Source organism: Scomber scombrus, chromosome 4 (genome assembly GCF_963691925.1).
Source record: "Scomber scombrus chromosome 4, fScoSco1.1, whole genome shotgun sequence".
Classification (NCBI taxonomy): Eukaryota; Metazoa; Chordata; class Actinopteri; order Scombriformes; family Scombridae; genus Scomber; species Scomber scombrus.
The window spans coordinates 22,556,120-22,581,144 of NC_084973.1; the positions used below are offsets into that span (position 1 = coordinate 22,556,120).

General features: G+C 38.4%; 1 protein-coding gene across 1 annotated transcript; it reads left to right on the forward strand.

The window, feature by feature from the left end:
• Positions 1–3,305: 3,305 nt before the first annotated feature.
• Positions 3,306–18,218, forward strand: kcnip3b (Kv channel interacting protein 3b, calsenilin). The gene is made up of 7 exons (XM_062418426.1): positions 3,306–3,411; positions 13,735–13,859; positions 13,988–14,057; positions 14,181–14,359; positions 15,343–15,447; positions 15,588–15,650; positions 18,171–18,218. The coding sequence occupies exons 1-7, from the start codon at positions 3,306–3,308 to the stop codon at positions 18,216–18,218; spliced, it is 696 nt and encodes a 231-aa protein (XP_062274410.1).
• The last annotated feature ends 6,807 nt before the right edge of the window (positions 18,219–25,025 follow it).

Sequence of the window (25,025 nt, forward strand, 5' to 3'; positions counted from 1 at the left end):
CCCACTCAGCTTCTCTCAGAGAGGAAACATTTAGAAATGTCCACCCTGTTCTCACTCTTTTAATTATCTGCGTTACATGTAATTTAAAACAACAAAAACATTTAAAAAAATAAAATAAAATAAAAATAATGACCTTTTCTGTTCCAGTTTCAAGATATCATTTCACATGTTCATGCACTGTGGGTTATCTCACTAACTGCACAGGCATCAAATACATTATTCCACTAACAATATACAGATATGATATGCTCATAATAATAGACTAAACATCTGAATCTCTTTATATATTACTTTCACCGCAATATTATGAGATATAAGGTATTTTTTTATCAGCTACAGTAAAGTATATATGGCACTGGTTGTATGTTGGAATTGCTTATAAAAAAAGCTAAATTTAAATATGTGGAGATAACAGTAAGTTTTAGAAAGTTATGGCTGGATTTAAAAAGATGATTTTACAAATGCCTCAGATGTTAAAGTGTAATTTCTCTGTGACTGCAGTGCAGACTGAGGAGATCTCTGCTGATGTGTCTGACTGAGGGGAACCATCCCTGTCTTCTCTCCCTGTTTACTGACTGTGTGTCAGCAGGCAGAGCCAAGCCTACCTTTTAAAAACCTGTTAGTGTCCTAATGGCCTGCCAAGAGGAATCAACACACAATAGACCACAGAAACTCACTACACTGGCATCCACAAATGCATATAAGTAAATGTAAACACACATTCCACTCTAAAACATCACAAAACACTCAGACACTTACTGTACATACATGACGTACAGTGTTACTCTGCTTCAAAAAGTGATGACTGAAATTTAAATTTGACCTTCAGGGTAATTTATCTGCTGTAAACACTGCAGACTTAGTAGCAGTGAAAATAGATATTGTGATTTCATGATTGTAGATTTTTTTTTGGTTAAGTGCGAGAGGAAGAGAGAGAAAAAAAAAGAAAGAGGGGGAAGCTCACCAACACCACCTCACCACAAAGATATTGATCTCTCTCACTCTGGCCTCCCATCTGTGTCTCCTATATCCAACCCAGTCAATGCATTAACACACACACACACACACACACACACAGACACACACACACACACACACACACACACACACACACACACACACACACACACACACACACACACACACACACTTATCTTGATGCATTAAGTGCAGAGTCATCAGTTATCCTCTCCTGACCTGCTAAACACACACACACACACACACACACACAACCACATTTATACACACTCGTCCTCTCACACACACACACACACACACACTCACACACACACACACACACACCAATAATACTTTTTTTATGCTGTCTAAGAAAAACTGTTGCACATATTTCAGCAATCATTAAGATTGTGAGACATTAACGATATCATGATACAATTATTTTCGGTTCTTCGTCGCTGTACTTAATTCAGTGAAGAAAAGGGAGAATAGATGAAATAAGGAGGTTTGAGGAGGGGGCTCGGGTGTTTCTGCTATTTGATCTCTGTGTGCCAGGCTGGTTTGCACACAGGGATCACAGCCCCCTCCTCTTTGGGTAATTTGACTTCACCCCTTAACCGCAAACTGTAGCGACTAAGGAAGATGAAGAAGATCAAGGAGAAGAGGAGGAAGAAAAGAGGGACAGTTTGGAGAAGGAAAGAGGGATCCGAGCGGAGGAGAAGTGGAGGGCGGGGGGAGTCTGCGGTTGGCCAAAGTTATGGAATGACAGAAGAGATGGAGGGAGGAGGCGGCGGGCTCAGGGGGCAAAAGCGAATCAGATGTTCAGGCGGAGAAAAAGGAGGAGTGCAGCGGAGGAAGGAGAGACCACAGGAAAGACAGGTTGGGGCGAAGGTTTAAGGTGAACGGGGCACTTTGGTTTTAAACCTCAGCCGGAGTGAGTGCTCCCTAAGTGAGTCGGCAGGACAGGAAAAGTTGCAAGCAAAGGCAGCAACAGATACATACAGGGGAGGTGCAGATAGAGGGAATAGATGGAAAAGTATGTGCGGAGGAGGTAGTCACCAGAGGAGGAGGTTTCAGCTCCTCTCAGTTTCTCAGGATTTCCCTCCCTGGACGCTGCTGTTGCTGCTGCTGCAGCTGCTGCTCTAAGTGTCTTCTCTCCAGGGCCATACTCTTCCATATCTGGACCTGGATTTGGACAAACAAAAAAAGTGGACTGAATCAGAAAGGACTGCAGCGCGGAGACAAAAAATGAGTCGCCACTGAGAGATGTTTGGCCAATCTAAGGATTACTATTGATTATTACGAGAGAAATACAGCAGGAGAAAGCAAAAAGTGCCCCACAAGTAAATGCCTGATCAGTTATTTTGATTATCTTGAGAGCACAGTCTTGTTCCTCAGTTTTTATATTGCATATGAAATTCTGCTTATTGTATCTTGTTGTGTCTATTTTAAAAGATTTCATCATCTTGAGTATTGTGAGCTGATGCCGCAGATACTAGAAGGTCATATTGTTCTCAGCACTCAGATAAAAAGTATTTACAGTATGTTTTTGTTCCAGAGCTGAGGTCTCAGAAATTACTCAAGTGTTTGGCGCATATAATGGGGTAATTTATTTATAATTGCTAATGTTGTTTTGCCGTTTTTAATGGCATGGAACATGAGAGCACTTGGATATTTCAATTTCTGTTCTCTGATGTTCTGTATTTCAATAAGTCGGTTGTACTTACCCGGACTTTCTCCCACTTAATGAAAAGATCTGGGACCCAAGACATGAAAATGGATGCCGTGGCTGCACCGAATGTTTGGCTTTTTCCTTAAGACTTTCTTATCTAAACTCAAAATGTGATTTATTAGTGTGTACTATGACGTGAGGACTGATAATAGCTGTTTGGATTAAGAGGGTGAGCAGTAATCCGTCCGAGCTCCTTAGAGTGCGTGCGGGACGAAAGTCTGGAAAGTGACTCTAAACGTCTCCTTTAATGCACTGTAATAAATGGCTCATGACACAACCCCCATTTTCCCTCATGGGTCTAGAGAGGGAGGCTTTCCATATATGTCGGCTTCCACATATTTTCCACTTCAGCATCAGTGTTGACATTAAAGCGGCCTTCACCCAGCTGGCAGGCCTGGTTCTCATGCTGTCTCAGTGGCCTGGGACTGGATACAAACCCATGCAGTCTCCCACCAACCAGCCTGATTCCTGTCACCTCCTGACTTACCCCTGTTGAGAACACTTGTTGTTGACATAACTCGGGCCGGCCTAGGCTTCCTTTCGTCTCTACCCAGGGCCAGGCCTTGGCGTGCAGGCTGGGCCCTGAGTGGGCCCCCCCCCCCCCACATCCAGAACCATGGGGATCCAAGGCATGGAGCTGTTTGCCATCGGCGTGGTTATCATTCTTTTCATGGCAGTTCTCAAGCAGTTTGGCATCCTGGAGCCGATGTCCTCTTTTGAAGGTAAGGGCCAACCTGGACCCCTTCTCTTGATTAACAGGTACCTGCAGTTTGGATGCTGCACTCCTGATGACTCAGCGCTTCATGTTTATCTTTTAAATTGTAGTGTTATTAGTTACAAAAACACAAGTTTCAAGTTATTAGAAAAAAGTTCACATATCGTAGTGGTATCTCCAAATTAGGCACATTTTTCAGATAAAGTGAAATATTAAATTACCCTTTATGGGTTGTTTCTTTAACTAAATAAACCTTTTAGAAATCCACTGGATTATCTAAGGAATACATGGTCACAAAGCTGAGTTTTCAGACTTTTAAAAGCGTGCCAGGTCCAGTCCAAATTTGTTTTTGCACGTACCCTGCTGGTAAGAGGGATGAGTCTCTTAATAAACACAGCTGGAGAGATTCTGCCAGAGGTTTATGCAACTGTTCACTAGTACTTGTTTCCACAACAGAGAACCAAAGGAGCATTGCCACATTAAATGAGGAAAAGGACCTGCTTCAGTTTTACACTTCCAATAATAATTTTCATCCATGAGTTGAAGTTTGACTCGTGTTTAATATACAGAACGTGTGTCTAATTTTGTTATGAACTGTTCACATGGCATTCATCACCCAGTTTTACCACATCTCCTATATTTGAATTCAAATATGATAGAATTAACTACCAAACTGTTTATAATTTACCTAAAACTGGATCCAACTCCACTATATGCAACTTTAAGTATTGCTGTGTTGCCTTCATGTTTATGCATTATTCAGTTAACTCCTCAGGGACAGTGCATATTAATAATCATTACTGTAACAATGCCAGAATTAGGCAGGAGGTGAATTTTCATCTATAATCCCTGGTCAGATGTGAAGTTGGTTGCCTAAAGTCAGCCTAAAATCAAGAACTAGTTTAAAACGATAATTATGATGTAAGGAAAATTAATTATGACATGGGCAGCAATAAAAGTAGAGCAAGTTACAGTTCAAGAGAACAAAAACAAACAATAATAGAACACATCACATTTTAAAGTAAACTTAAGTCATGACTTCTTCTAGATTCAGCATCACAAAAAGTTTCACAATGAAATACAATTAAAGATATAAAAAATAGACACTATAAAAGAATAAAAAAGTCCTGGTGGCCAAAGTGTTGACAACATAAAATCACAAAGTCCCTGATTTGAGTCTGGCCACAGGCCTTTTTCTCTGTCTCCTCATTAACGGTAAGCTTGTGCAGCAAAATATACAATGACGTATGTATATCTGACTGTACGACATTAGAGTGAAAAAAGGTTAATGGGATGTTTATTTTGCCTACTCATGGATATACCATAAAACCTTGATGGGTCAATAGACTATGTACATTTGGGACTGTAAAAGAGACATCAGATACTGCTCTTTGAATGATGCAGTTCCCTTTGATTAGCGTTTTGGGCTGAAGGCCAGCCAGTTAGAGTGCCCTGCAGTCAGTGTGCCAAGACAATTACAGCAGGAAGGCTCCAGCAGGCACATTAGTGCTTCTCATATGCGTCGGCGTTATAAGTAATAAATTCAACAAAAACAGCAGTAATTTCCTTTCATTATTCATCACTCCTCTCAATCCTTCAATCTTCAGTTCCACAAGTATCGCCCCCCTCCTCCTCCTCCCACTGTGTGATCCAGAGGCCGGGCCCACACCCTGGTTTAGCATTACTTCGCATCAATTATACATGCAGTATCGAACAGGCTTTCTTTGAGGCCGCCTAAATATGGAGACTGGAGTACTCCTCCAGGACCCTGAAGGACACGGGCTATCTCTTAGTAGCCTCCAAAATTCTCATCATGTGTCTCCATCCTTTTTTCTGCCACTTCATTATTTCATCACCACCCAGTGGGACTAATTGACTAACAGTGGTGTAATTTTCTTGACTACTTTTGCATCTCATCACACTCACTGAGTTTAATTAATGGGCAGCAGATATGAGTTGGAGGTATCTTTCGCCTCAAATGTCTACGTGCAAGGAAATATGACTTTTCGGAAAAGATGAGATGTTGTGCTCTTGGATATAAATAGTTCCCAAATAGCAGCCCAGCTAGAAATACTCTTATTCTGATCATCACCATTGTTATTGATACTCCCTCAGTTGTGCTGATGCAGCTTCGTGGTCACTTAGGAGTAATTTTGTGGTGTTTCCTGTCCGTCTGGTGCTCATTTACAGTTTGCTAGTCTGTAAACTTTTACTTGTGATCACAAACACCTTACACACCTTGGCTTTCAAACAACATTTTAGATTATAATGTACAGGTATAGCTGACACAAATGTAGTTAAACTGTTAAACTACACTTTTTCACAATTGTTAAGACTCATTTTTTGAAATTATGCTCCATTTTACAAAACTCTAAATACAAATGCATAACTGCTCACTCATCTTCAACGTCCATGTCAAAACCAAACACTCAGCTCAAAACAATGTAAGTTTACATCTAAACCAATAAAAAACACTTTGTCTTTCAGACATCCCAAATACACAAACACTAAAAAGGGACTATTACACACCGGTGAGATCAATTCAAAACCTAAAAAAAAAAATACTGCAATGAATTATGGTGCTTATATGATGAAAACAATATAAAAAAGTTTAAATTCCTCAATATACTGTAGTAAAATAAACTGAGTAAAAAAGTAAATGTGCTGTGAAAATATGCAACTAATAAAGAACCTAGAATACAATATAATAATTTCCATGCAATTACCAATAAAATCAATGAAAAAAAAACAGTTTGTACAAGAAATCACAGAATAATTTACTGTGCTGCAGATCTTTATGGATCTATTGCTTCAAACAAGTAAACTGACCCACAGTCCTGTTATCTACCTATTCTGATGTTCTGATCGGTGTGTGAACAATTTTGACTCGTAGTGTTTCTACCTGGGGAATTGTGTGTTAACTGGGATCCAGCTGTGATGACTTAAGTTAATGATATTAAATGCCAGTGCTTTCTAAAAGAGCACATAAAAGTTTATAATTTTGGGAAGTGGCTCTTTCTTTTGGTAGATGGTGTTATGTTTTGGGATGTTTAGTTAAAACCCCAAGTTATAGTGTGTAAGAGATGAGGAAACACTGAAATATTAAAAATGTGACATTTTGTTATGTGACTTTTTTAAAATGTGATTACTAGAGTGAAAATAAATCTTCAATAGATGAGATTCTCCTCAGGAAAATGACACTCTAAATCTTGGTTAAGGCCCAGAGTGCTGTTAAGTACACTTTAGAGTTAAATTGGCATTCTCATATTGCTTTAAAATGCCACAAGTCAGAGAGGTGATCAGTGGTCTGTTTGTAAATGCAACATCTCAGGTTTAAATCCAGCTCAAGACCTCTGTTGCATGTCACCACCCTCTTTCTCTCCTCCTTTTTACATCATACTATTTTTTTTAAATGCCAGAAAAAAATGTCTTTAGCATCCTTTTTGAGAAGCGGTATGAGACCAGCTCCCCCATGACCCTCTAGACTAGCTGTCTAGAGGGCAAGAGGGGAAGAAAATGGATGGATGCTTTCTGATATGACTTTTGACACCAGTTTCCTGCAGTAGATTATGTCTTTTATTAATCAACAAACCAATAAGGTTTGTTTGTTGCATTATTTATATCATCAGCATTCAAGAAAAGTTTGATTAATGTTGCTTCTCAAAAAAATGCAGTCTGTAATGCTCCTTGTGTTAGTTTTGTGTTGGTCTGCAGGTCTCTGAGGCTGACCAACCACATATAAAACAAATCCACTGGCCTTTGATTGTTGTTTCAGACTGGTCCTCTACTCTGATGTCGATTTTGGGTTGAGTCCAGCTCGTTCCTATTTTGGGAGGACATCGATGCCAAAGAGGCAGCCTTGTCTTTGGAGCAATTTGAGCCCTATTCTGAGGCTCTCTGATACCAGTATCTGGTATTTTTACTCCACATTTGAGTCTCATGCCGGATATTTTAGTGGCAGGTAACATCAATATACTGTAGAGAAATGGGAAGGAAATTAGTAGTTTTGCGTGTTTATTTCTTTATTTGTGTGCCCTTTTCACAGTTTTGTAGGCATGATTAGTGGTGCTTCCATACAATATTTACACAATGAGATTTCTGATAAATAGTTATCAGTAATGTGAATATAATGACTAAATTGGTAAAGACAAATAATAGCTACAATAGCAGTCTGGTTAGTTCAGAAAATGACATCATTTTACTGTAATGCAGCCTTTAAAACCAGGAAAAGACAACACTTATATCACAATATTCCGATATCCAAAATCTAGAATGATATCTAGAACAGCTGCTGATTAATTTTCATTTGATCAGTTCATGCAGTTCTGCACAGATTACTTATATTGTGTACTTATGAAAAAATACAAAATAATAGAAAAATTCATCCATCTGTTCATTTTCTAAACTAGAAAAGTTAAATACTCAAGATCTGAAAACCTAAGAACTTAAAATCATCAGATTGATTCACCTCTTCCTTGATTTTTTTGTCATTTTAAGTTTTTTAAATATTTATAAAAAGTTTGTAAAAAAGTATCAATTGATAATTAGATTTATGTAGCACTTTTATCCAAAGTGCATTACAATGTTTTTGCTTCTCACTCACACATTCACACATACTCGCACACAGATGGCAGCAAACTACCACTTAGTATCTGTTGGCTAGCGTAATCATCAGGAGCAATGTGGGGTTCAGTATCATTACCAAGAAGCAAAGTCGACATGCAGACAGGAGGAATCAGGGATCGAACCACTGACCTTCTGATTGATGGACAACCTGCTCTATCTGCTTATCTTCTTGATATATTTGATTTATTGGATAAGTTGCTAATTAATCTGCAATTGAACACCATGTCCATGGAGCCAAAACCTTCAATGGTAGTTTCACACTTCTCAAATCATAAAATCTTCTCTTTATGCATCATCTTGCTTTTTTCAGGGTGGTGTCACTTCAGTTTCCCTTATACATTTCACTAATTCATTATATGTGAACAAAAAATAGAAATACAATATACACAAAAGCCCTATACATAGTACATAATTACCGCAAGATGAGTTGTTTGATGTGTGATGTTTTGATTTTGAGGTTCACACCGTTCTGCAACTCGCTTCAACAATACTCACACACAAACATGTACATTCAAAGAGTTTCTGGAGACTGTAATTATTTCTTCTGTCCATACGGGCCATCATGATCCCTTCCTAAAGCAACTGATAAGTGATGAGGGACAACATCCACAGTCCTCATTCTGTGGTGTTTCAGCTGTCTGAGTTAGTTGTATGAAGTAGAGATCTTCTAAAGTTTTTATTGCAATATTCCCTGTTTTTGTTTCCTTGCTTATAGTGGAGGGATAGTAACACAAAGTGGGAAAACTGCACTAAAAGCACAGAAACTTTAAAAGAAACTCACTAAATTTGAATAAGTTTGATTGATAAAGCCTCATATTTTCTGAAATTTGAAAATGCGTTTTTTACACAAGACTGTGATTCTCAGTTTCGTCTCCATCACCTACATCTGAAGGGAATCTGAAAGGAAGGGATCTCATCATGCTCAAAATAGACAGCTAAAAAATCACAATGATGAATAACTATATACGGAGACCTGAGTATTTTATTAAGACTGACTAGAAAAACTGTGAACATCTGTCTTAAATCAATATTCAGGTGCCCCAATTAATATTTAAATTGCCTTTTCATGCTGTAATCATTCCTCCTGCTCATACCTCACAACACCTACAATGTAAGTGATGGAGGCCAAAATCCACAACCCTGTACAAAATTGCATTTAAAAGTTTATCTGAAGCTAATATGAAGCTTCTATTGTCCAGAATAGTCAAATCAAGTAGATATATTTAAACTTAACAGTCTTTTTAGTGCCAAAGTTCCTCTTTTTGTTAGTATTCTTCCATAACAGCTCAACAGGGAAACACTGAGGAAATACAAAGATTTGATGCTAAAAGACTGTAAATCTGGCAGATATCCACTTGAGATGATTAACTCGGACTGCTGGAGCCTTATATAACCTTCAGATTAACTTATAAATGCATCTTTGCACAAAATTATGTTGGGACACACTGTGGATTTTGACCCCCATCACTTACATTAAAAGCAAATCTGAAGTCAATCTTTTAACATTCAGTATGGACAAGAGAAATGATTACAGTGAGGAAAACCTCATTCAATTTTCTTATGCGCACCTGACTGTTGTTTTAGGACAGACTTGAGAAACTGTGCACGTCCTTTAAGTGACCTCCCTGCATTATCTTGATTTTCACATGTTGAGGAAAATGTCTCCTCTCCTGTCATCTCATTAATCTCCACTAGAGGGAAGCAGCGATCACTTCAAAATGTTTCTGAGACAATGAGATGAGTTTTGAACAAGTGTCACAGGGCCTGAGGGAGTACATATTCACTGAGTGTGTGACAGGACTCCACTGAGTTAATGTGGGTTTTAAATCTGTGTTACGTACCCCAGGAGAGACGGGGGAACAATTAGAAACTGGATCACAGAGCTGACTGGTAAAATAGGATTCAGGACACCTGTTGACCTTTGTGTCACCACCCTCTCTGCTTCCTTAAAGGCAAATTAGTTTTATATATGTCACATTTAACAAAAAAGAGTTTAAATGTTTGTAAGTATTTTCCATTTAAAGCTTTGATATGCAGTGTCTTCATGTACTTACCGATGTTTTGTGTAGTTGTTTGATGAAATTGATAAAAATGCAGCATTTCTGTGGTTCTTCAGGAGTTCACGGGTTAATTAGCAGAAACTAAGATATGAGGTGCAGGAGGGATATAGAGGAGAATGCAGAGCATCAGCCATTAAGTCAGTGGAGGATTTTGTGATATATTTCACGTCTGGATAAATGACTTTTTTTTTTACATTTTTGCCTCCAATTAGAGGAAAAATATCCATTGAAGGAATCCCAAACCAACTGCATGCTTGTGCTAAAAAAAAAACAACCTCCACATATGTGATGATGTGAGAGTATCCAAGCTTACTTTTCCTCTGATTGGATTTGTCATGGATTAACATGGTGGTCCAGATTTTTTAGGGGATCTTTTTCTTTTCTTTTGCTCTTTCTCTTTTTGGAAGTATTTTTACATTAATAATCTGGCCTTAATAAAAAGGGTCGGACCATCAGATCCTGCTCCTGATAGTGAAGAATATCCTGAAAGAGGTCCTGACGAGATGCATTAGTGCAGGGAAGAGCAAGGGGGGGAAAAAGACAGTCAATTAAAACGGCAGAAGGAGAGAGAGCAAAATAGAGTAACAGAAACTGCAGGGAAGGAAAAAAATGTGACAGAAAGAGAGTGATGTGTGACTGACACTGTTTCAGAGGTAGGAAGAGAAACAGAAGAAGAAGAAGAAAAGAAGAAGAAGAAGAAGAAGAAGAAGAAGAAGAAGAAGAAGAAGAGAATTACAGAGATGGATTGATAGAAAAGTGCAGAGAAAGTGAAACAGTTAGGGAAATATGAAAATGTAGCAGTCAACTAAAGGGAAGACAAAAAGAAGGGACCCTGGAGGAAACAATAGGAGAAGAGGAAAAGATGGTTGTGAGGTGGGAGACGGAGGGACTGCAGACGGTTGGCATCGTCTGCCTGGTGATCATGTTCCTCAAACTGATGCACCTGCTGGGCCTGATCGACATCACAGAGACCGGTGAGACAACCTGGGAGAGGGGCGAGGAGGAGGAGGAGGAGACATGGGGAGGGGGATGACATGTCATGGAGAGAGGAGGCCAGAGTCAACGTTTGTGGAATCTTTCGAATCAATTTAAAGGCTGTTATGATAAAAACAAATGTATTTAACTTCTGTTAATGACAGAAAATGTGTCGGGTTGTTTCAATATACTTAAGCAAATGATACTTTTGGTCCCCAGAATACTTCACACTCTCTGAAGGATAAATCAGCTAAATTTTTCTCTTTCTTATTGTCGAAAATCTTTCATAAAAGACCAAAACCAACAAGGAATTGACTCTACTAACAAGGATTATCAGTGTATCCAAAACCAGATATTTCTCTGCACCATAGACCTTCATTGCTGTCCCAAAAAAATTCAAACACATCCATGAGTTGGGTGTCATGCAACATATTTCTTCATCACATTAAGTACTGTATTTTTAGTTGATACTATATATACACACCTTCCTACTTCCATGAATATCCAATTGCAATAACACTGAAATAATAATCCCCAACAAAATGCAATACTTACTCTTTTTTGAGTAGCTTTTGCTACAGATGCTCTGTTGCTTTAGAAAATTACTGAGGCTTTTTCTAAGAATGATCTTTGTAATAATAGATTTCTGTCTTCGGTAGAAATGAATGGGCTGAAAGTATTGAGAGATGGACTTACACAGTGCTGGTTTTAATGAGATTATTTGTTATCTTTATCTTTTAATGAGATTTATTGACAGTAACAGAAAGTAAGACGACAATCAATCAGTCTTTTAATTCACATATGAGCCAAATGTGTCTTCCATGTCTGTTCAAAACATCTCTAATGTCTCTTCTTTCAGGCCCAGATTCACTTTTTAAAAGTAAAAATAGAAAAACAAACTGGCACTAGATCAAGTTTTTTGGAGCAGCTCTGCTGCAGCTTTGGATCTAATGTATCTATATATCTTTTTATATGTCTAAAACCATGTAGTCCTGGAGTAAGTAGCAATATGAAACTGTAGGAAACTGTAATTTTAATAAGAAATGTAATATAAGTTAAGACACTAGCAGGAGAGTCCAAGATAAAATTATGCTATTTATATTATTATGACATGATGATTGCATTTTTAACCCTTGACAAATCATTAGAGAGACACGCTCCAAATGTTTTCACTATTAAGCAAGCAAAAGAACAGTAGATTTTAAGCCCACATACAAGCTTTTTTTCTGAATGTTTTAACCACATCATAGTCCTCATTGGCACGAGGGAGCAATCTGCACACTTTGAACTGGACCTTGAGTTAAGAGTTTAGGTAACAATTTGTAATACAGGCTGCAATTTATATTATGATTTTATTGCATTAATCAGGTACCAATAAAACGCTTAACCGGTTGCTACTTTTACTTACATGTAGGTACAGTGGATGACAAAGGAGAATGAGATAGAAACAATTTATCTTAGAGAAAAGGAGAAATAAATGATGATCTAAGTATATATTGTAAAGACTGGGAATGGGTACAGCACTGGGAAACAAACCTTGACTGTGGGAAAAATGAGAAACGTTTTTTTTTTTTCAAGGTCAAGACTGAACTTTAATGCTCAAGCTCAAGTGTAAAATACTGTTGAGATCAAATGTTTGTTTGGATTTGAGCCACAAGGACGACTTACAGTTATATAGATTTTTGGTCCTGTTTTCTCTCCGGGAGTGTTCATCTGTGGCTCTTGTGAGAGGTCAGAGGTCGCTTCCTGCTGAACTACAGTATGTACAGGTCTCATTGTTTGAAGTGAACCATAAAGGAACGATTCATCCCACTTTGAGTTCCCTTCACAGTGGTTCTGGTTTATGTTTCACAGCATATTATATTTCACTGCTCTGCTGGATGTTTAATCAGAATATAACTTGAGTCTTTTCCTCCAGACCGCTCGGCGCTCTTCATATAAATCTCTCAGTGTCTGATCTGACTTGTTTTTTTTGTTTTGTTTTTCTTCCTCTTACTATCGCTCTCTCACTGTTCTCCATTTACTCCTTTTTCACTCCCATCTTGGTGTCAACACCCCTCCTCTTCCTCCTCCTCTGTTTTCTCTGTCTAAAGATGGTGAGTATGGTAATGGTAGAAACCCAACTGAATTCTGATTTTCCAGAAAACTCCCTTTTTTCTTTTTTGAAAGTTTTCCTTTTTCCCAGTCTTACAGTGCTTTCTCTTAGTGTGTGTGAACTGGTAACCAACAGTGCAGCGATACTTATGTAAATGTGCATTGTGACTTACTCCGATGAAAAAACTGCTTTCAACTGAATTTCTCAAATTCAGATTTTCTGCTGTGGATTTTTTGAAAGCAAACACAAAAAGATAGTAGTTTGGTGACATTTCTGCCATAAAGAAAGTACCTCCACTTTCTTTTTAACTCCCTCTTTGGCCTGCCTTCACAGTTTTTAGCTAATTCTCTCTCTTAAACTCGCACGTTCTCCCTACCAATGCCTTCCCTCTTGAATGTGTGATCCCACCCCTCCTTGAATGTCGGCCTGCATCCACACACTCAATGTCTGCCCCCATCCTCCCTGTTTTTCTCCTCATCTATCCCTCTCTGCATCCTTTCTCTCTCTTTTTCTCTCTTCCTGTCTGTCTATCCATCCCTTTCTCTTTCTGTCTCTCTCTCTCTTTCTCCCACAGACAGCAGCGACAGTGATTTGGAGCTGTCGACAGTGCGTCACCAGCCGGAGGGGCTGGACCAGCTGCAGGCTCAGACCAAGTTCACCAGGAAGGAGCTTCAGTCCCTCTACAGAGGCTTTAAGAACGTACGTCTGTCTAGCTGCTACTGCTGCATCTCAAGGAGAACTGAGAGTCTTTGCCGCCATCAGTATGCTTTATATAGACTCAAGTTATTTCAGTATACACCCCTCTTTTTTTCTCTTCTCTTCGGCAGGAGTGTCCCAGTGGGTTGGTTGATGAGGAGACATTCAAGACCATCTATTCTCAGTTCTTTCCCCAAGGAGGTTAGACATTAAAACAATCTCTCCTCTTCTCTTTTCTTATGTCTCCCTTTTCTTTTTCTGGATGCTTTAACAAAATACATGAAATCTATGAACCTGACTACTTTTGTCCTCCTCGTCACACAGATGCAACCACCTATGCTCACTTCCTGTTCAACGCATTTGACATCGACAGAAATGGCTCGATCCGCTTTGAGGACTTTGTCATCGGCCTGTCTGTGTTGCTCAGAGGCTCGGTCACTGAGAAGCTCAACTGGGCCTTTAACCTCTATGACATTAATAAAGATGGCTATATCACCAAAGAGGTATATTTCAGACAAAAAAGTACATGCACACTGCTAAAATGTTCCCAAATCTTTAATTCCACATGGACATGACAACGTTTCGACCACCGTGCATCTTCCTCAGTGTGTTCATATCCTCATCTTTACCTGAAGAAGACCGACTGTGGTGTATAAGTTGTCATTTTTATGGTACATGTGGAATTAAAGATTTGTTGTAAACAATTTGTTCTTGGATATATAATTCAGACATAATTTTTACACTGAAACACAGGCTGTGTATTTCTGTCACATTTCAGATGATTAATCCACTGGTGTGATTATCTTGATTAAAAGAGCGCAGATGTAACATTGCACTCCTATAACATTGTTACACTCATGTGAACAGTTATATATACATGTATATATATGTATTTATTTTAGCAAGAGATGATATCTGTTTTAATCAGTGTGTTTTTCTCCCTTCATTACTCGCAATGCAAGCTGGGTCAGAGATTCAGTTATGATAGTAGCCTCTGCAATACAGAGGTCTGGTAACATCACTTCTTTAAAACCCCGATTTCGACACCCAACTTTTTTATATTTTTAGTTTTATGGTTTTCAGTCCAAACTGATGCTGCCTCAAGTGACATCACTTTATCAGACCTCTGCAGCTACCTCTGCAGCCACTGTAGGCTTTAAACAACTTTTTTCAACAACAACAACAACAAAAAAGTTGCTTAAAGAATAGTTTGCAAAACAGAAATAGTATCAACAAAAAGAACAAAATCAATCTAACAAAACAGCATCTTTGCAGAAAAGTGTCCACCTTCATACTTGTTTTAGTCTTTGAGTCCGTTGAGTAATATTTGGTGTCAGTTTATTGTTATACTTTTCAGCTATATCTTTGTTCGTTACCTCTTCAGGAGGCTTGGGGCTTTTTAAAGGGAAAATTCATTCGCACTTGTGGAAAAATGGTTAATGGTGGGATTAACTCTTTCATGTGCCGTATATTCTCTTCTATTCAGGAGATGCTCGCGATTATGAAGTCAATCTATGACATGATGGGGAGGTACACCTATCCATGTGTGAGAGATGAGGCTCCCTCTGAACACGTGGACAAGTTCTTCCAGGTTGTGAATCCATGAAAATAAGAAATATACAAACACACTGTGCTACAAGCCCACAATTATTCCTCTTCAAATCAACCTGCTCTCACTTATGAGTCCTCTCTCTCTCTCTCTTTTTCCTGTCTTCTATCTTTTTCCTACAGAAAATGGACAAAAACCGAGATGGTGTAGTGACCATTGAGGAGTTCATCGAGACCTGTCAGAAGGTGACTCATGCTTTTCACAAACTGATAAGTGTCACACGTACAAACGTTAATTCACAGTTACTCATCAACACAAACAGTGGACAGCAGGTCAGGGTCCTGACTTCAGTGTAAATGACAACATGATGTGATGTCAATGTTTAATCAGGCACTGACGGATTATTCACATTCACACGTACAGTAAAGCATCACTCACTTTTTCCAGAAATACTTCCCTCACTTTCCCATCGTCTTCTTCAATCATATCCACACCCCTCCTCTCATTCTAGTATTTATAACTCGACTTAACCATTAATCCTGTTATCATCTTTTCTGTTTCCCATCAACACTTCTAAGTCACATGATCATTTTGAAACAAGATCAATTTCCTGTCTGTGCACTTCAAGCTTGTACAATCGTTCTTGATTTGCATGAGCTCAAATTCATTTTAGGCTCTGGTGACATGACAAGGCTCCGATTCTACGCCTTATTATCAGTTCCCTATGTAGTAATATTTCTTAGTAGTAGTTGTACTTTTTATTCAGTCATCATACATTATACAATAAGTATAAAAAGTGTGTACAATATACAATCTAATATACAATTAGTAGAGACAGTCTAGACAGTACAGACAAAGTCAACAGTCTATGTATTAAGGAGTGACTGAAAAGGCACAGTCAGAAGCATAATATATATATATATATAAATGTATATTCAAAAAAGACAATAATGTTTATTGTCTTTTTAAATCTCTCTTTTGAGAATTATGTTATACAAACAAACACAGAATGGACAGGAGGACATAGAGTAAAAGTCAAATGATGTTAATCCCATTCTGAAATTTTTCTTGAGGTAAATGAGGAAAAAACCTAAATTACAATTGTTAATTGTCTTCCGACAAAGCAGCCTGAAGAGAAAGAGAGGTGCTCTGTTTCTAGATCTTATACCCGGTTTGTCTAGTCTGTAGCGTCAGACAGACATGGATTTGTCTCCATTTTGGAGGCAGTAGTAAAACCCAACCTCTAATTCTCAGCGTTTATCACTTTCACCGCAAAGTCACGTAATTAGAGCTTAAATGCACATGAACCAAACCACCAGACATGAAGGTGAATGACAGTACAAATCTAATTTGGCTGCAACATGAAAAAAAACATCTCAAACTTTAATTCTGCACATAATAATAATAATTTGAAGGTGAAATCTATAACTACTGCATCATTACTTTAAAACCTTTTTTTTCCAATCACAGACATGTAATATTTTATCATTGATACAGTCATGTTCAGTGTTTGATCCATATTATATAGCAATTTGAGCTCTTTGATTTATGTTATTTAAATTGACACCATCATTTCTGTGAGATATTTAACAGAGAAGCTCACCCCCAAATATGGAGCTATTTACTCAAAAGAGGTGCAGATTAGATATCTAAATTGCAAAACTTAGATTTTTTACACTTACTACAAAATAAACCATGAATTATGTGTGAATTGAAATAAATGAATTATACATATAATATGAATTAAATATGAAAAATTACATTTCAAATTAGGGATACATGAATTAGCTTTCTTGGGATTTTAGCCATACACCTTTACACCTAACCATCATATATTCTCACCTCTGTTGTTCAATCTGATGTTTATGTAGCTTCAGCCTCAACTTTCTCCTGCACTGTAGGTGAGGAAAAAACATGTTTTTATAGCTCCAAAAGCTGTAAAATGTTATTTATTTATTTATTTGATATTTATGAGCTCTGGTGGAAGGTTTTATGTCTCCATGTTGGGTGTAGCCAAAATTTCAGATGGGGAAAAAAACATTGTCAATTAGGAAAATGAGAAAAGTGTTGGATATAATGAAGCAAAATTTTTTGGCTTTTTGGCACTTAATTGTAATTGTAAAAATCATAATTTACAAGAAACTTGTGATTAAAAGGGTTTTTCCCTGATTTCACCCGCTGGTTGAAATTAAACTGTGTGAGTTCACTCATGTTGTGTTCGGTTGCCCTGTAAACACCAGTGGAGTTCTGACTCACAGTAAATATTCAGTCTGATCCATCCATGATCTTATTTATAATCTCAATCTTCTTACCCAAACTCACTCATTTTTTGGAAGTTGGAAGAACAATGAAACAAATAAAGTTGTCCATTTTGGCTATAGTGATCCTAGTTTGATCATTGATCGATTATGAAGACTTTTTAAAAAATCTTTAAACCTAACAATAAAAAAATGCTCAGAGGGGATTCTTTCAGACAAAATCCTCTCAAATAGGTGTTATTGTGCATCTGTTGTGGGGTTCCTTGACATGAAAAGGTTTGGAAACCCTTTGTGTAAAGTTACCAGCAGTTAAATTACATCAATCAGCCAAATAAGCATCAGTAAAAGAACATAATCTACAAAAAAAAATTAAAATTAAAAAATCTCATTTTACACTACATTGTCACTGTGGTGAATTGATTAAATCAAATGAACTTTGTAAAAAAAAAAAAAATAAATAAATAAAGGGCAGACCTTTTATAGACTTCTCTCTCTTCTTTTTTTCAGGACGAGAACATCATGAACTCCATGCAGCTGTTTGAGAATGTGATTTAAGGAATCAGGATATTTTCTGTTGTTATTTTTCTCAGCACACGTCACACACACCAACACAGCACACTCATGCACCACACTAACACATCAAACTCCATACTAAAACATGACATACTGGCACATTATGTTGGTACTGTAAAGCTACAGGAACTAGACTTTTTTTTTGCTATTTCTCGCTGCGCTCCTTTAGCCGCGTCCTGCAACTGCTTCTGGATTCAAAGGACTACTACAGGCAGAAGATGAGCTTCCCGGGGTAAAATTCCCGTCTTTCCAGTGTGTTTTTATGTCGTCAGTGGAGCAACAGAAGAGCTCCTTGTGCTTCAAAATGGATCAATGAACAACATGGGACGTGAGGAGTGAAGATGGTCATAATCCACTAACATGAGCACACAAGGATACTAGCTTTAACTCCTAATACACACACTGTTTCACTTCCATACACATTGACACTTATGCACACACTACAAAAACACAGACCTGCTGTTTCTTCAAGAGTTTTTAGAGCACTGGATGAACTAAGAGCACCACACAAAAAGAAAATGCATTGACACACAAAAAAAAAAGAGAAATGAACTAAAGCATGTTTGTCATCAAATATGTGATGTGGAATTAGCTTGCACTACGATTTTATGACTATGTATTATATGCGCCTGAAATAAAGGCACTGTAGATACCTACACCTGATACACCACTGATGGAAAGCAGTGTGTATGTATATATGTATAGTTAATAGTTACATATCCTACGTTGTATTGGTCTCATCTGTGCTGCACTGGGTGACAGAGTAGGACAAGAAATATCCATCTGAATATTTGTTTAAGAAATCTCTGTGTTACAGTAATTGATTAAACATCATGTTTAGTAACAATTCTTCACAGAATTTAAGTGGATTGTTCAAATATTGCTTTATTTTGTATTGAAGGAGGATGGCAGATTATCCCTAACAGGTCAGATTAACAATGTGTATCTGTACAGTACTGTGAAGAAATAAAGGGACTGTTTAAAGTGCTGAATTAAGACTTTATCTAGGTTCTTCTGTATCTACGAGCATGCTGACTCTGTGCCACAGTATTATGTACAGTACAGTAGGACCTTTGTGATGTCGGTTAATTAAAAGATGCTGTCGACAGCTGCGACTTCTCTTTTAATGTGTCCTTTTACAACGTTGCCCTCATGCATTCAGGCATTCACATGATTAAAAAAAGAGTGAACACACAGAGAACTGAGAAGTTTGACATTCATCAGCAGATAAACAGGGATACAAAAACCAAAATTAAGCATTTTTTTTGTCAGCAAATGTGAGTTGTGTAAAGAGTTAAGACAGCACACATCTTCAGTTGTTACTCACTCATTTGATCTTTGCTGTGTTTTCTGTCTGAGACTAAAACAGAGGATTTTTTACTTCTAAAGTTTTGCCACTATTATAATTATAACCTGACTAGTTTTCTTAACACAATAACATAAACTTTTTTGATAAGGTTCCCTTAAATTAGTTTCTTTAAACAATTGTGACCCAGAAATGTACTTGGCAAGCCATTTAACAGTTGAACGCTAAACTTCTTTTGGTATTTCAGTACTTAAATTTCATGTAATTTATCAGCTATGCCAATATCAATATAGTTTAGTTTAGTTAAACTGGAACTGGAACTAAATTTCTATATAATACAGACTCGATAATACAGATTGATATATCTGCAATAAGATTATATGAGCAGCCTAGCCGATTTATAGCTTGGGCTATAAATAATACGATAATAATTCAACCTTTTAGTGTTTAAATTGAGCATTGGGTTAGGTCTGGAGGGGAACTGAAGTCACACTTGAATTACTGCTTCATTCATCAGTGGCTCATTCATCAGCCTAATAATCATTCTGCTGGTACCCTCATTACAACCATTACTGCTGCAGCTCACGCCACAACCCCAACCTCCTTACATATGTGTTGAGACACTTCAGTGTTTCATGTTTGACTCTTGTAAGATCTAACACTCTTTTTTTATTTTTTTATTTTTCTGAGGGAGCGCCCTCAAAGAGCAGACACTTCCCCAACAAATTAAAGTGTAAACATTCACTGTAAATAGTCTTTCCCTTGACATACAGTAAGTGTCTTTGAGTGAACTTCCATAGTTTATTGTTAACCTCTTTTCTGGCTGAGGAACATCATAAAATCCATGCAGCTTACAGCGTGATCTGTCATTATTAATCACATCGCACACACACATAGACTTAAATGCTATCTATAATCTGCTCGTACCTTAACAATACACATTGGGTTAACCAAGCCATACCACCTCACACATACTCACACTTACAGCATAATAATATGTATTTCACACAAAAGTGCACAAATACCTAAAGCTCCACATGCTTCAGTCAGATAAATGGTGCAAAGACCCTCCCTATCCCTTTATAATGAGTGTTGACCTGCAGCCCCTGAGACATCAGCATCTGTCATCTGGTAAATAAAATAATAAAATAAAACCTTTGTCAAAACTTAAAATCAACACATAAAAGTATTTATGTTTTAATGAATAGGATTACAGTATGTACATGTACAATAGTTACAGATACATTCATAGAGAAAGACCTGGACACAAAGACAAAGCAAAGATCTGCTGTAGCAGCAGGTGGGTGAGGCTATTCACCAATAAAAGGAATGAATGCACTGCCATGCCTTATAATTGGACTAAATGTGTATCAGTCACACCCAGAAGATGGACTGGACATCTTGTTTAGTGGCACTGTAATTATCTGCTCTCTTCCAATAACCACTGTTGGAGCGTATTTCAGCTGTAGTCGATTGGCTGAGATTAATGCCAGCCAGTGACAGCATACGTGCAGTGCAGCAAGAGGTTAACTGAACCTGGTGAGACAAAGGAAAGAGAAGCAACAGAGAAACAGTTTTTCTTCTTTTTATTACCGTTTATTGTTTTGATACTGTGAATTCATATGAATAACTTTGTTTGGCCTACGTTAAGCTACTTTGATTGGACCTTTATGCAAGGCCGCTCTAGATACATACATTTACATAACATACTCAAACATTCATTCACCTCGTCTGTACAACGAGAGCCCTACAAGCAAAATCATCTCATGGTAAGAAGATAAATGTGTGTGTTTGAAGTCTTTTATGGTGTCTTACTGGCATATTTAAAGGTAACATAGAAAGCCAGAACTACCACATCGATCAAAACCTACAAAATGTTGAATAAAATGATTCCACTTTATCTCTAGTATTTCTGGTGTTTCCCTGTGTGTGTGTGTGTGTGTGTGTGTGTGTGTGTGTGTGTGTGTGTGTGTGTGTGTGTGTGTGTGTGTGTGTGTGTGTGTGTGTGTGTGTGTGTGTGTGTGTGTGTGTGTGTGTGTGTGTGTTTGTGTGCATGGTTTTGTTACCTATTGTGGTTCCCTTACTACTGGAGACCAGTAGTAATCATGGGATAAATGGTAATCATGGGATAAAAAGCCTGGTCCTATATGAGGCATAACATCATTTCTGAGGTCCTGGTTGAATATAAAGGTAAAGTGTGAATTGAAGTTAGGTTAAGATTGGGGTTAAGGTTTGGGTTAGGCTGTCCACAATGAATGGAAGTCAATGCAATGTCCTAGCAAGGATAGCTGTGCAAACTTTAGTTGAAAAACAGTTTTCTGAGGACATTTCTGTGCTGTGAGGATGATTCGGTTTAGGGGTCAGTTTAGGGCAAGGATTGAGTTTAGGCATTTAGTTGTGATGGTTAATATTAGGGTAAGGGGCTAGAGAATGCAATATGTGAACGAGGGCCTCACAAAGATATAAAAACAACCATGTGTCCTCTCACTGTCCTAGCTCCCTGCTCACCTGCCATCCATCAGATCATTTCCTCCTTGGTGTATCAACCCCAACTTCTGTTCACATCATTGTATCAGCTACAGAGGTAGTAAACTTAGTGATTGTCTCTCATGTTGAATTCCTTGCAAATCATTCTCTCTGTTACCTGTGCTCCAGAATCACTACTTGCTTGCCTGCCTGCTTGCCCATTCCCCAACCCACTAACCACCTGCTACCACCTGCTCCCTCCTGCCAGCCCACACCATTTTCCCATATATCCAGCCAGTCCTGCTATACCTAAGCCCTATGCCTCAGCCAGCTTCCATCCCGCTCAATTCACTGCCATTCCCTGCAACCCTTTCATTCATCTTAGTCTCCTCTCTCCTAGTCTGTGTCTGTGTTTAGGTCTGCATTGCAAAACTGCAACATATCCAGATAAAGAGATAAAACCGATATGATATAATAGATACAAAGCCTATTTTTCCTTGAAATATCATAAGGTAAGATAAGCTATTCCTTTATTAGTCCCACAGAAGGGAAATTTACATTATTGCAGCAGCAAGTGGATAAAACAAATAGAAGAGCATCAATAGAAAGAATAAAGAACAATAAATAATTAAAGCCGCAAGCAGCGATGGCGGGCCCTCGCTCACCCATGCCACCGCGGGGCCTGAGGCATGGCGGGGCTGTGGCATGAAGCAGAAAGTGAGAAAAAACCTGGAAGGAGGCCAAAAATGCAATGTTTCGTTCATCCAGTAGGGGGCAGTCACAGGTAGTTACACATATGGTCTGGTGTGGTCTGGTGTGTTCAGGGAAGCCACTCATCAGTCATGTGAAGTTTGGAGTGAATTGGACAAAGCATGAAGGAGTTATGAGAGGTTGATGGTTCATCCACCAGGGGGCAGTAGAGTGTAACAAAACACAAGCGGTTGCGTTCAGGGTGGGACAGTGATTACACATGTGAAGTTTTGTGGAAATCGCACAATGATGATGTAAAATATGGCACTTCCTGTTTCCACTAGGGGGCGACACGAGTGAGATCGCCTATGAGCGAATGGAGACGTTGAGGTCGGCACCCTGGACCTGTGTACCAATTTTCATGATGATACGAGTTCAATAAAGCCATCAAAAAGCCAAACGTATTTTCAGGGCGAGGAATTGATGGTCGCCGCGTCGCCACATGGACGCCATTACTCGTAGCTTCACAGTCTTCATAATGTAGCTTCACCAACTGGTTCTGAATGAAGTTGATGGGGCAAAGTATGTAATTTTCATGAATTTAAGTTCACTTCCTGTTACCACCGGGGGGCGCTATGGGTTACGTGGGAAGTTAATATATCGGGACGTTCAGGGCGGAGCCATCATCATGTCCAGCAAGTTTGAAGCTGATTGGATGAAGTATGTGGGCGTGAGAGACACTCGTATGTACATGGCGAGCACGCCAAAGTTAGTTGAGCCCTGGCAGACACGCCCTTTGACCTACGGATGCGCAGAGCACAACTTAAGCTCAGCTAGGTCTGGAGATGTTGCGTACCTAATTTGAACTTGATCGGGCGAACGCTGTGGGAGGAATTAATTTTAGGCGGGAAAAATCAAAACCAAAATGGCCGACTTCCTGTTGGGTTGAGGTCATGAGGTCAAGAGGCTTTTTTGCATATGTGGGTATAATACATATGTGTACCGAATTTTGTGAGCATAGGACAAAGTTAGCAAAATTCCCTATGGGCATTTTTGGATTTTGTAGGGGGCGCTATTCTGCGTCGACCATGTGCGACCACCCAAAAATATCGAATTTCGGATGAGGCCGGACGTCTGTGCAAAAGTATAAGCATTTTCGCATTTGGGAAAGGGGCGAAATTGGGGCATGAAATGTCGGAATAATAATAATAATAATAATAATAATAATAATAATAATAATAATAATAATAATAATAATAATAATAATAATAATAAACATTACAATTTCAATAGGGCTTTCGCCAGGCGACTTGCAGTCGCTGCTCGGGCCCTAATAATAAACATTACAATTTCAATAGGGCTTTCGCCAGGCGACTTGCAGTCGCCGCTCGGGCCCTAATAATAAACATTACAATTTCAATAGGGCTTTCGCCAGGCGACTTGCAGTCGCCACTCGGGCCCTAATTACAATTTCAATATAGCATTTTTCCCCGGGGGTCTTCCATACCACATGATTACTTGATTACTTGATTACTTTGGGGTCACTTGCACTTTGGGGTCACTTGCATGTTGGGGCATGAACGAATTTCAATAGGGCTTTCGCCAGGCGACTTGCAGTCGCCGCTCGGGCCCTAATAATAATAAACATTACAATTTCAATATAGCATTTTTCCCCGGGGGTCTTCCATACCACATGATTACTTGATTACTTGATTACTTTGGGGTCACTTGCACTTTGGGGTCACTTGCATGTTGGGGCATGAACGAATTTCAATAGAGCTTTCGCCAGGCGACTTGCAGTTGCCGCTCGGGCCCTAATAATAATAAACATTACAATTTCAATATAGCATTTTCCCCCGGGGGTCTTCCATACCACATGATTACTTGATTACTTGATTACTTTGGGGTCACTTGCACTTTGGGGTCACTTGCACGTTGGGGCATGAACGAATTTCAATAGGGCTTTCGCCAGGCGACTTGCAGTCGCCGCTCGGGCCCTAACAAGTAAGTACACAAACAATAAACCAAACAAACAATCATAGTAAAAGATATAGTAAAGAAATAGTAACATTATGTACAAGTAATATTGGTGTCGAATGATTATATACCTAAGTTTGATATTGTTATTGCATGGATTCTAAAGTGGAAAATATATATATATATATATATATATATATATATATATATATATATATATATATATATATGGGTCATTGACAAATAGCCTGAGTTGGCAAGATGAGCAATTCAAAAATATCTTTAAAAATTGTCTTAAAAGTAGCATCAGGTTTGTTAAAATGTACATTTTGTATTTTTGTTGGTTTTAT

Excerpts from the sequence above, each read along its gene's own strand:
- kcnip3b (XM_062418426.1), top strand. The coding sequence starts at position 3,306 with ATGGGGATCCAAGGCATGGAGCTGTTTGCCATCGGCGTGGTTATCATT. Across the intron at positions 14,058-14,180 it reads TCAGTTCTTTCCCCAAGGAG|ATGCAACCACCTATGCTCAC; the intron begins GTTAGACATTAA and ends CTCGTCACACAG. Across the intron at positions 15,651-18,170 it reads TCATCGAGACCTGTCAGAAG|GACGAGAACATCATGAACTC; the intron begins GTGACTCATGCT and ends TCTTTTTTTCAG.